The 13,520-nt window shown below is 34.3% G+C and overlaps 1 protein-coding gene across 1 annotated transcript; it reads right to left on the reverse strand.

Moving 5' to 3' along the window:
* Positions 1-974: 974 nt before the first annotated feature.
* On the reverse strand, positions 975-11,335 carry LOC107870459 (plant UBX domain-containing protein 7). Its single transcript, XM_016716991.2, has 10 exons — positions 11,040-11,335; positions 8,471-8,595; positions 8,251-8,364; positions 6,855-7,050; positions 5,800-5,877; positions 5,609-5,677; positions 2,647-2,790; positions 2,412-2,529; positions 1,710-1,972; positions 975-1,408 (listed from the first exon to the last, which is right to left on the reverse strand). The coding sequence occupies exons 1-10, from the start codon at positions 11,301-11,303 to the stop codon at positions 1,244-1,246; spliced, it is 1,536 nt and encodes a 511-aa protein (XP_016572477.2). The 5' UTR covers positions 11,304-11,335; the 3' UTR covers positions 975-1,243.
* Between the last annotated feature and the right edge of the window lie 2,185 nt (positions 11,336-13,520).

The raw sequence follows: 13,520 nt of genomic DNA on the forward strand, positions 1-13,520 counted from the left end.
GTTAAAATAACCTCTATACCTTCAATGTAGGGATAAAACTTTTGTACATTTACCCTTTTTAGATCCCGTTTTGCGTGATTATACTGGACATTTTGCTATATTTTCGTCATCAAAGTGTGCTGAGAGTCATCAGAAATAATATACCTCCAAGGTAGGGATAAAACTTTTGTTCATTTACCCTCTTTAGATCTCATTTTGCACAATTATACTGGATATATTGCTATGTTCTCATCATGAAAAAGTGAATCCAAGGAAACTCCAACAGAACAAGAGAACAGTAGCAACCTAACGTGAAGGAGGTCTTTTATTATTGCAATTCAAATTTGAAGAGAACACAAGAGAGTATGGTACTTCGAGAGTTGTGTTTTCCCTTAATATGTTACATGGGATGGATGGAATTCCTCCACTTCATAGAAGCATTTCCTCTTGGGCATTGATATCCGGAACGAATTTGAATTAGTTAGCTCAATTCTTCTATGGAATGCATTTCTCCTTAAATAATGGTATGCGACGCAAATTTGTATTAATTGGATAAGTGATTAACAGTTGTACCAAATTGTTTCTAAGACAATTAAGGTATTTAGCTAGCCAATTTTTATGTAATAAAAAGGTTCAGATCGCAACCCTTAAAGCTCATTTTGTGCAATTTTCCAGCATTTCTACTGGTGATAAAACAATATTTGAGGACATGAATGAAGTTATGGACAGAGAGTTTCATAAGCCAATGATTTTTACCAAGTTTAGAATGGTTGACAAACATGTAATAAGTGGTTATGATAAACTGGATCGGATTTAACCGTCTTTTTTTTTTTCTGGAGTAACCCAACGTGATATGAACGTGAAAGGGGGTTCAATTTTCTTTTGGGAAACAACATAATATTGCAATCACTCTTGAACCCGAATTTACAAAAGGGAATAAAAACCAAACGAATCATATTGTAGACATATAAATTTGACCAGACAAGACTAGAAGACACCAAAAACTAATCATAATTATGTACATGTTTGGCAAAATGTACAACCTTAATAGCATCTTATACAACTTCAAAGCCAAGATACTATATTTGAAAGCAAAATAACCGCAAAGACAGAAACTCTCGGTTCTTTTTTTTTTCTTTTCTTAAATAAGTAGATAATGCAGAAAGCACCAGAGCAGCAGGAATAACCAGCCCTCCTACATCGACATCCTGAGTAGCCATAAATAAAATGCCAGGTTTACATATCTGTATATAATTCATCGCGTTCACTCCCAAGTAAATGAAATAATAGAATTGGCAAGACCCGATTCCTCAAAGGTTATGTTGTTATCGTACTCCAAAAACTTTGATGCGCCTGGAATAGCTTGCGTGAATTTGAAGGGCCTTGACTCAGCTTCCTCAAGCTGAGTAGAACAGAAGGACCATAGCAGCTGAAAAGACAAAAGACAGCATAAGACAGCTGCATGCCAAGGGACTTCCAATAATCACGTCTTTTGTTTACTACGTTACTAAAGAGAATCGTGCCTATATCAGATGTTCAGTTTTCTTATTTTATATGATAATTACTAAATCTAACTAAGACATTGTGTCCTCGTGAGCTCGGAAGATTCAACAGAATTTGTATCTCTATATGCCCAGGACATTTTTCATACCAAAGGGTCAAAGCTGACATGTTAGCCTAAAAGACAGGAATCTAAAATAAACTTAAGAGGTATCAAAATAAAGTTTTACCTTAATTGAGTCAGTTTTTAAGAAATTCCTTTGAAGCCTGCGTCCATCAGGAAAGCGAATTGCAACTCTGCAGAGGAGGTTCCTGTCACCCTTTGGTTCTTCAGGTAGGGGAGGATAAGCAGGGTTTTTTATAAGCTGCTCATTTTCTACATCATCACTGGCTTCATTAGTCTCTTTGGATGCAACTGAACTAGGATCCTCTATGCCTTCCATAGAGGCTGTCAATGCTCGTTGCAGTTCTTCATCCTCTTCTCCAATTTCATCTGCACAAAACAAAGCATTGTAAATGAGATTCAATCTGGATTTGGTAGGGTATCTGCCTATTTGTTTCTATTTTTTTATAGGGTGGAAGGAGGCGGTTATCAGCTTGAGATCTGTCCAATGTGGTTGCTGGTCAAGACAAGGAACTCCATAGTCTGTATGTAGATAAGTTACAAACACTTTGCAGTCATGTGTCTGGCTGAGGTGGACTACAGACGCAACCCAATGTCTGATTAGGTCTAATAAATCAAGATGAACGACATAAAGACTTCAAAAACGTCTTCTTTTTACATGTGCGTCAAGGCCATATCATTAAGTTGGAGTGTCACCTCATCGAAAAGTTTTACTTAGCCTTTGCAATATATAGCTCTTTCCCAAAACACTGAAACCTCTTTTTTGTATAATTCGACTAAACAGAATTAGAAAAATATTATAACTTACATTGAGGCTGAAGCTGAGGTTGAGGTTGACGAGGTGCCTGAGGAGTTTCTCTGGGTCGTTTATGGGATAGATTAACATGATATTCTGAGGGGCTAGCATCCATGAAGGATATGAGATCCTGCATCAGAATAAATATATCGGTTCCCTCAGTCGTATTAACTGCTGTAAACATATACGTTAAACTCCTACAACTTATGTAGGCAAAATAGAACAAGGTAAAAGAACAAAAACAAACCTCTAGCAAAGTCTCTGGCTGAACCATTCCACGCCAAGAACGCATCTTTTGACCGGTTATAGGATCAAGTACCAATACAACAGGCATAGAATCTAACTTGTAGTACGTACAAACTTTGCTGCCTTCCTCAGTATCATCATACACCTGCACGCAAACAACCAAATCGAACAGTGGATGAAGCAGAAAAGAGTATTAAGAGTTTTTAACTACTCTGACTCCAACCAAACAAAAAGAAAGGGGATACACAGAAGTAATCAAGTTCCACAATCATGCACGGACAGTAAGATGACAAGAGTAATTTAGCCCTTTGGGGACTTTCCAGTAAAATGACAGTAGCTCAGTATCCCCTTCACAAAATCACCCCAAATAGAACAAAGGAGGCTGCCTGCTTTATCCTAAGTGTCTTTTCCATCAGCTCTTGCAAGTATGGACCCAAGCCTGTGACACAGATTCTATAGGCCAGATGTTCAGTGTGGATATATTAATTGAATTTTTACCCTCAATGGAACAGTATATAGGTCCATTTAGTCTGTTAAGTAAAAGTTACTCACACGAATAACTGTTTCCAAGTTATCTCAAGAAACCTTTGAGCGAGTGTGGAACCATATTTTGTTCTGCTTTCTTCCCCTGTCCAAGCTCAAGGCTAAAGAAGCTAAAGTCTTTCAAACTTAGAGAGGATAGTGATACCACAATACCTGGCACTTTAGCCGGTCATATTAGAATTAAATGTGGAAAAGTACGCATATAAACACTTTCCATTTTTCCCATGTGTGAAGAAATATAAGAGAAGAATATATTGAATCGTTGTAACTACATTATTACATTGAGGCCCTATTTATAGACTCTACATTCCAATCTTTTTCCTAATAGGACACTAAATTACAATCCCTTTTCCCATGTGTGAAGCCCTTTCCAAGTAGAATTTTCTATATGATATTCCTGTTCCTACTCATATTCTAACACTCCCCCTCAAGCTGCTGCATAGAAGACATATGTACCAAGCTTGTTATGGATGTAACTAATACAAGGATCGGTGGGGGACTTGGTGAAGATAACTGCAAGAAACTGATAAGGACTGCTTTGAACGTCTGGGAGACCTCAACTGAAACGGAACAAACTAAAAAAAATGATCCGAAAAGGAGTAAACATCGCCGGAAAGTCGATGTGTCGCTGCAAAATTGCCGAAAACCGATGTAAAATACATGGGTCATCTCGAAATCAAGAGATGAGTAGCTCTTGAACAAGATAGTCATCGACGAACTGGCCGGAACATACTCACGCGCTGGATTATTAGATTTGATGGTTAAGAAGTGGTCACCATTTGAGAAAAAAATTATATGGGTAAGGTTGAAATGATGACACGACTAGATTTGATGGATGAAAAGTGGTCACCATTTGAGAAAAAAAAATTATATGGGTAGGGTCGAAATGATGACACGACCCTACTGAGAAAGAGAATTATATGGGTAGGCCGGAATGATGGTACGATCCTACTGAGAAATAAAAATTATATGGGTAGAGTCGGAATAACGACACGACCCTACTGAAAAACAAACATTATGTGGGTAGGATCGGAATGACAACATGATCCTGAAAAGGAGAAATTATACAGGTAGGGTCGGAATGACGACACGACTCTACTGAAAAAGAGAAATTATATGGGTAAGGTCGGAATGATGGCACGACCCTACGCAAATCAGATCTGAGTCACCGTAAAGACGCATGGAACTACACAAATCAGATTTAAGGAGTCACCGGAAAGACGCACGGTGCTATGCAACTCAGATATGAGAAAGTAGTCCGAAAAAATGCACGGTACTACATAAATTAAATATGAGTAGTCCGGAGAGATGCACGATGCTACGCAAATCTTATATGAGAAAGTAGTCGTCAGAAAGATGCATGCATGATGCTACACAAATTAGATATGAGAAAGTAGGGGAAAGAAGTGGTAGCCTAACTTTTCCTAACATGATCATTGGCCGGTAGCATATATGGGTTATAGCCGTCCGTCGGCAGCGGAAGCTCTTTAATTCTCTACCAAGATCGTAGAGGCTTGATACCATGTGAAGAAATATAAGAGAACATTATTGAATTGTTATAACGACATTATTACATTGAGACCCTATTTATAGACACTACATTCCAATCCTTTTCCTAATAGGACACTAGATTACAATCACTTTCCAAGTAGGATTCTATATGATATTCTTATTCCTACTCATATTCTAACACCATGCTTGGTTGGTCAGTATATTTTAGAAAATATTTTGTATAGGAAAATAAGTTCATCAAAATGACTTCCCTATAATGGAAGTAGGGGGAAAAGTTCCACGAGTGATGTTCCACATTGATTATGTCCTCTCCATCCAACACTCATCTTCACCCCATCCCCAGCACCCCACACCCCACCCCTACCTCCTACCCCCATTGTATTAGTCTAAACTCTAGATTATATGCATATGCTTTTAGAATAATATTTTTGGCTTATGTACCAAACATAAGAAAGTAAGGAATCCACTTATTTCCGGGGGAAACATTTTTCAAGAAAAAATTTCCGTTCATACCGAAACACCCATAGTTACTTGTTCCTTTTCTTTCTTTCAAGACCAAAAGATTCATTTCATGTCGTCAACATGACAACATACAGAGCCAAATTTCTAACCTCAGCACAAGTAGTTCTAGCAACTCTAGTGACCTCTGGAGGATATATATAGAAAATGTACTAAGTTACACATAATGGCAACATTGTCAAAAGGTCAGTGCCATGTGTGGATAAGAATAATTGCTAAAGAGCCAATGGTACAAGTCCTTGATTAACGTAAAACAAATAAAAGATGAGCCACAAAGATAAAACTGCAGGCAATTCTGACTACTGAACTAGTTTAAAAGAAAGAAAGAAAGAAAGAAAGAAATATCACCAACCTGCCAGAAGATGAAGTAAGAAAGAAATATCACCAACCTGCCAGAAGATGAAGTTACTTTTGATAGTCTGAGCAACAGCTTCGTTAGCCCAAGTGTCTCGGTTAAGCTTCAAAAGCAAGTTGCACAAACCAAAAGTGAGTCACAGACATAACAAGGAAAAGATTATATTGGGTCAGCTACTATGTTCCCAATATATTTGTTTAGAGGGGGAGATGTCAAGAGATATACCATATGTGAGCTGAATTCTCGTGTGGATTGCATATTCACCAAGAGCCACTTGTTTTGCGCTCTAGCAGCATCTTTCGCCTGTAATTACATATAAGTCAGGGTAATAATATCCAACAAGGAAACAGGGTAAAGTTGTAATGTACTCCTTTGGCATAAATATCATACTGAAGTACAATCAAAAAGTTAAAACAAGAGACCGCAACCATTGAACCGCAAGATTTTGTTTATTTCCACAGTTTAGAACAACCAGTCTGATAGGCATAAGACAGATGGATTAAGAATCAATTCAATCCAGTTAACTAGTACTCGTTCTCCAGAACGTTGATAAAGATTGCTATTCAACTTAGTTTTTCCTTTTAAAAGGAACAAATGACCCCATTTCATAGACCCTAACAGTATCCTACTTTCTCGAATTCTCAAGCTTCAAAATATCCCCTTCCGCACAGATGGTATGATGCAATTTATGGAAAGCCACTTGCTTTTGTAAAACTTCCTACTTTATTTAGTATATTCGTTGTATATGGGTTGTGCTATTAGTTATTAATGCAAATACTCTTTGAGAAAACCAAAAAAAGAACAAAAGATAGGGATTGCATACACCCCATGATAGCATATTATTAGTAAAAGAAAATGAAAAATGGGATAAAATAGAAAGTAAATACACAATGCTAGAAGTAATAAGAAAATTATACATCTAACATCTCCGAAAAGCCAAATCCAACAACATTTCAATTTACTTTTGTCACCCCTCTACTTGATATTAAAGGAACACAAGTAACCCATTACCCAACATCATCACAAGTTGTAAACAGAACAACTTCTGTTGCTAGTTAGTTTTGACTTTGAAATGCCACAACATTATAAGATTCGTTGGCTAACATATATATTCTCCACCTGTCTATTGACAGAACAACCACTCATAAATTTTAAATGTATAAATCCAGAAAATTCCTCATAAGAGCAACAATGGCAAGGAAAATCAACACAGAAACAGATGAGGTATTTACTCAAGCAGGAAACGGAGCACAAATCTTCCAATGGTAAGGTCCACTTACCTTCTCAAAAGACCCATGGTACATCAAGGCAAAAGGAGGACGATACAAAGAAGCTAGATTTTCTTGAGCAGCATCTGCTGTAGAAGTAGGACGTTTCTCTGCCTCCCAGACTCCTGGATGCTTCATTTCCTCCTCAAAGTTGCGGAAGGGAACTACTAGACGAGGTTCACGTGATGAACCTCCCATCCCCGAAGGACTAAAGAACACAAGAAAAGAGTACAAATGAAAGAGAGGAAAACATCCTTCAGAAAGAAAACTAGAAAATGAAACAGCAAATAGTGTAGATTGGCAATGTGCACAATCATTCTTTGTCAAGACAGTAAATTAGCAATTTTTAATATCTAAATGCAATTCTTTGTCAAGACAGTCAATCAGCAATTTTCAATATCTAAATGCATGTATAACTCACACTCCAGATTCACAATTTATGAGAGGATATAATAGTCAAGTTGTTTGCACTGAGAGAATAATGAGTACAGTTCATAGAGTATAACTTGACTGCATCACAACCATAATATTGAAAAGAGAAAGACATGAAGAGGAAGAAGAGACCACAGTAGGTTTGAATTTATGAGCAGCATCAACTATTCTGAGTGCTAGATATCTATAATAGCGAGGGACTGAATTTTTTGCCGAGATAAATATTTATAGGAGGGAACCTTATGATGCCTCACACGAGGCAAGAATTTAGACAACTATCACCAGCAGTTTTAAAAGTTAGTTTCAAATTGGATGTAAGAAAAATTATAACTTAACCAAAACACTGCTTCTCTCCTTCCCCTCTTACTCCCTCTAGAATCTAAAAATGTGTGCATGTTTTGGAGGATCCTGATCTTGGTCTACTTTTATGTCCGACTAGGAGCATTGCAGCAATAAAAGAAAGAGGACTAGGAGCAATGAAAGAAAACTCTCTTTAATCAAGTTATAGCTAATAAGAAGTGCTGCATTGGATTCCAGGCCTTAGTGGTGACTAGCATTTTATGGGTTCACCAACATATCTTCCTCATGGGTATCAAAAACAATAAGAGGTCCAGAGTTTAGGTTCAGGACAAACCAAGGAGGAAAACCTAGTCCAAGATGGAGGATGAACAAGGCCCTCCGCTTAGGTTTGAGCACAACTTGAGAATGAAGAAAAAATTACAAAATAAACAAATATTGATAAAATGCCCAACATCAAGAAAAAGCTCTTACTCCTACAATGAGGATAAAAGTTTATCCAGTGCATCCTAAAACCTCGCATTGTTCATCTTTTCGAGCACATGGAATTTAAAGAGATATTTGCTATTACATAAAAGGACTGTGCTGAAGTCCGGTAAAATACGACACCGAGAAAAAAAGGGGTGCACATATAGAGAACCAGGGTAGATTTGGAAGCACGAGAAGTTGAACAACATACCCATATAGTACCGCATTGTCGTAAAGAACTTCCCTTTTTACAGGTAAAGGTGGACGTACATCATCTCCATCACCTTGTACCAAGTTGTTGTCTGTCGAATCTTTCACAGCTCCACTAGATCATAAACAAGAAAAGTTTATGCAAAAATACAAAGAGTAATTAAAAAGGACAGAGGAATAAATAAAATAGAAAGTCACAAGGTGTCTATATTTAAAAATACCTCAAGCTCGGATCACCAAGAAGGTCATCATTTCCCAATTGTGGAGAGTTAAAAGATGCTGCGGCCCCGCCCTCATTTCCAATGTAGAAAAGCTGAATTGCTTCCTCAAGCTTCCAGCTTGTTGCCTGCACATGCAAAATATTTACAATCTCCACCGTTTAGAAACTAGGCTCTAAAATTACCAAAATGGAAAAAAATCATCAATTTCGATTGCACCATAATTCAATATTCTGCATAGGCTCCCGATGAAAACAAGATGCAACAAGAGCTAACAAATAGCCAAAATAAAGCAAAGATCAATGCCATCAGTAGCAACAAAACCCTCTACCTACTCGACATTTCATGATCTGCATACTTTTCCACTCATTGACCCGGGCTATTACCGATACACGAAATACATATCTCTCCACACCCCAACAACTAAAAGACCACAAAATAATTAGCTGGCAAAGCTTGACGAAATGAACTTTTGCATGATAGAGAATCAGACGGTCCAACAAAAGGGAAGAGCTCGATTGACATAACGGCTCAAAAAAAGTATGAAATTAATGTACAGCTCTCATCCGTCTCGTCCTAAAAGTTGAACATGTACCAAACAAAAAGAAACCCCTAAATTAAATTCATTTATCCTCCCTGGGGTAGTCGTAAGGTCTGGGTACACTTAAACCTCCCCAGACCTAACTTGTGGGATTTCACTGATACGATACGTTGTTGTTTCATGAGATTTACATCATCTCATATTTTAGCAAGAAGATTAAGATAGAACATAAGATTGGGATAATCATAAAAATACTAGTCCCCAGAAATGCAACTCGAAGGCATATTCATCCTTGACTAGTGCCCCAACGGTGCCAACTTTAAAAAGCCATTGCTATTATAAACGGTACGATCATTGAATTATTATTCCAAATACCAAATCTGTATACATTCAAACTAGTAACTTTGCTCTTTCTACGAGCCTAAAGTTATAATCTAATTCAAAATAAAAACATGTCACAAAACTTGCAGGTCACAAACCAAAAAAAGAGCAGTATCTGATCCAAAAAAAAGGGCAGCCCGGTGCACTAAAGCTACCGCTATGTGCGGTATCTGATCCAACTTCTACCAATTTTAAGCCAATTTTTGTCAGCCGTAGAGCTACAGTGGAATCACTCCGGAACCATTAACAGCCAACATTCTCCTTTACAAAGCTCAAATCTTTTATTATAAATAAATTCTTCTTTATGAAGCTCGTATCTTTAACTAAGAAGACTTAGATCAAAAAATCCCAAGAACAAAAACCAAACCTCAAAATGATTAATGCTGAAAACAGACAATTTCAACTCTCCTAAAGCAATTAGAAGCTAACATCTTCCATATTATTTTCTGTGTCTTCTTTACTTCTGTAATATTCTTTTAATCGCTGTGATGTACGTTACTCGAGCTGAGGGTCTTCCGCAAACAGCCTCTTCACATCCACAAGATAGGGGTAAGGTGTATGTACACTCTACCCTCCCTGACCCCGCTTATGGGACTATACTAGGTTTGTTGATATTATCTGATCCAGCTTCTATCAATTTTAAGATAAATTTTAATGCTGTAGAGCTACAATGGAGACACTCCGGAACCATTAACAGACAACATTCTCCTTTACAAAGCTCAAGACCTTTTTGTATAAATAAATTCTTCTTTATAAAGCTTATATCTTTAGCTCAGAAGACTTCAATCAAAAAAAAATAATAATAATAATAACTAGAGCTGAAAATGATTAATGCTGAAAACATACAACATTTAACTCTCCTAAAGCAATTAGAACTTAACATTTTCAAACTCGGACTCAAATATAGCATAAAAGAGTTTGATTGATTGCACACTACCATAGAGCCATAATGGAGTCACTCCAGAGCCCTTAAGAGACAACATTCTCCTTGACAATGCTCAAATCATTCTTTGTAAATAAATTCATCTGTATAAAGCTTGGACATTGCATCACACACACAAAAAAAAACCTAAAGATCAAAATGATCAATTTCATATCTCAACACGATTAAGCTAATTTTCTTTTTAGCCATACAGCTATAATGGAGTCACTCCGGAACCATTAATGGCCAACATTCTCCTTTGTAAAGCTTGGATCTTTATTGCACAACACTTACATCAAAAAAAAAAACAAAGAACAAAAACTAAAGCTCAAAATGATTAATTTCATATTTTAACAGGATAATGGTCAAAGAAGACAACTTTTAACTCTCGTAAAGCAATTAAAAGCAAAAATCTTCAAATTTTGCACACACACACTAAGTCCACAGCCATAGCTGAAGACCTAAATTCTGGATCTGCTACACACATAAAAGCAAAACACAATACATAGTGTAACTCTCCTAAAGCAATAAGAAGCCAACATTAAATCCAACTTCAAATATAGCAGAAAAAATGTCGGGTTGCACACTACAACTATACCTACTTGATAAAAAATTTTGCACACACACTAACATTAAGACCAAAGCAATAGAAAAAGAGCTACATTCCAGATCTACTACACAGATAAATCCGAACAGAGATTGCATAGAGATATTAAAGGAAGGAAAACCTGGAGGAATTTTCGGGCAGTATCGGCGGTCTGACCGACGGCGATTTCGAGGAAAGATGATACTAAAATCTCTTGCTCCGACGCCGACATTACTTCTTCCATCGAAGCCTCTGTTTTCCGGCGAAAAAACGGAACCCTAGTTCTGAAGACAGATTTTGCAGATTTGTTCTGCAATACGCCGATTTGAAGGTGGTATTGTAGGGGTGGGGGTTCTAGAGTCCTGTTCCTTTGCTTCTCGCAAAAAGGGATTACTATATCATACATTCCATTTTTTACATAAATATTACTTTAATATCCTTTAATTATTTAAAATTAAGTAATGTTTGATTATTTAAAATTAAATAATTGATAGATATATCATTTTTGTATTACCTCTTTTTCTTGCTTATATAGACTAAGATGCATCAATTTAAATTATATTATAGTATAATTATTTTTTTATATTTAAAATATTTTCTTATTTTTAAATTTAAATCTGTACAAAATCTTTGATTACGTACTTAAAACTTTAAAACTTTGTTATTTTTTAAAATTTTCTTATTCTTACGTTTTTATATTTTTTAAAAAGTTTTCAGATTTTCTTATAATCAAATTTAGTTGATTTAGAATTTTTAAACTAATAAAAAAATATTAGTTATCATTACTTTTGATGACTTCTAATAAGGAAAGGTTTTATCATAAATATATTTAATTAATTTCCAACTCTTAAATATTAGAAAGAAATAGTGAAAAGATGATTTCATCTAAAGCAAAGACTTTTAATGAAAGACAAATAGTTCAAACAATATTTTTAAGGTCTTTCACACTTTTAATACTTGCATTCATCCCCGCGTGAAGCGCAAAAAATATTAGAGAGAATTTTAAAAGAAAACTATAGTTTTATTAGTTTGACCCATTAAATTTTTCTTTTACTTTATTGATTGAGAAATTTAAACTCTTTGATTCATGATCATTTATTAGTTATTTATAAATACTAAATTTTTGACATATAAATGATATGAAGTTTTTTAATTAAGTTATTAAATAAAAATAACAGTAAAAAGTGTAAACTCTTTGATAATTAGTAAAGTGATAATTTTAATTTTTTTTTAGCTAACTTAATGAAAGAAGTCATAGTGTCAATTTCAAGTCATATCTTTTAAACATGCCAAACACCCTTTCATACCACTTATGAATAGAGTTTTTTGAGATTAAACAAAACGAAAGAAATATATTATGAATTCATCTATGTGATAGAAATACAATATCAATTCAACTATTTACTTGACCATATTTGATTATATTATATTGTATTTCAACTGTGATTTTATTTCTCAATCTAATATGCCCAATAATAAAAATTACTATTAATTTAAGAAAAAATAATTACATAGTCACTAAATAACTTTTTAAATTATTATATTATTTTAATGTATCTAACCACTATTTCAGCTATTAGTATTTTACTTTGCTAGGATGATATTTTATTACTTTGTCATACATATACTTCCTTTTTAATATAATTTAGACATTTTTTTTCTGAAATATTCTTTGATTTTTTAAAGAATTGCTTATAATTATTTAGTTTTAGTTATTTTGTGTCTTGCTTTTTACCGAATAGCCAAAAGCTAATAAATTAAATTCTTGAATCCAATAATTTTTAAAGTAAATTTTATATTTTTCTTTATTATTTTTCTAAATAGATACAAATATATGAATTTAGGATCAAATATTATTTTTTGATGTTGTTATCATAAAATTTAGAATTCATAAAATTTAAATTCTCACACCATTACTATTGTGAATTTTTATCAGCCTAGCTCCAAAAATTAATAACCTTATTTACTATTTCTCTTTTAACATTTGTTAAGTATATAAATTATTATTTTGAATAGACATTTAAATATAGTTTTACACTATTTCTTAGAATTTTCCATTTTCTAAACTTGTTAACAATAATTTTAGAATTATTTAATCAAATCATAATACATCAGACAATCCCTATTATCTTCTTGTAAGCATTTTTTTACTACAATAATTCAATATTTTTTTGTTCTTTTTATTTAATGTTTTACCTATTATCCAAATAAATGATTTCAAAAACTTATATTATGTTTGAATTTCAGTTTAATCTATTGATATACATTTCATTTAAATTATATTTTCTTATTTCGTAACTATAAGAAGATTTGAATTAGGTGATCTTATTGTGGAGTTCTTCATCATAATTTAAAGACTTACTGCAAATAAATAATCATGTAAACTTGCCAAAAAATTTAGCATGTGTACACGTTAATTATATTAGATAAATAAAAAAAGATAACACGTATATACGTTAAAAGCGCATCATATAATAACAAATGAATCAAACAATTAATTACTTCAAATATTTTTGAAAGGTAATTGCATATATTATCGAAAAATCTAAAAAAAAACTTTTAATCACATTCAAAACTCAGTCCAAACGAAACCTAGAGCTCCAACTTGATTGTTTCAAACATT

The sequence above is a fragment of the Capsicum annuum genome, chromosome 5, assembly GCF_002878395.1.
Source record: "Capsicum annuum cultivar UCD-10X-F1 chromosome 5, UCD10Xv1.1, whole genome shotgun sequence".
Classification (NCBI taxonomy): domain Eukaryota; kingdom Viridiplantae; phylum Streptophyta; class Magnoliopsida; order Solanales; family Solanaceae; genus Capsicum; species Capsicum annuum.

Excerpts from the sequence above, each read along its gene's own strand:
- LOC107870459 (XM_016716991.2), bottom strand. The coding sequence starts at position 11,303 with ATGTATGATATAGTAATCCCTTTTTGCGAGAAGCAAAGGAACAGGACT. Across the intron at positions 2,791-5,608 it reads GTAACTTCATCTTCTGGCAG|GTGTATGATGATACTGAGGA; the intron begins GTTGGTGATATT and ends GTTTGCGTGCAG. Across the intron at positions 2,530-2,646 it reads AGCCAGAGACTTTGCTAGAG|GATCTCATATCCTTCATGGA; the intron begins GTTTGTTTTTGT and ends ATTCTGATGCAG.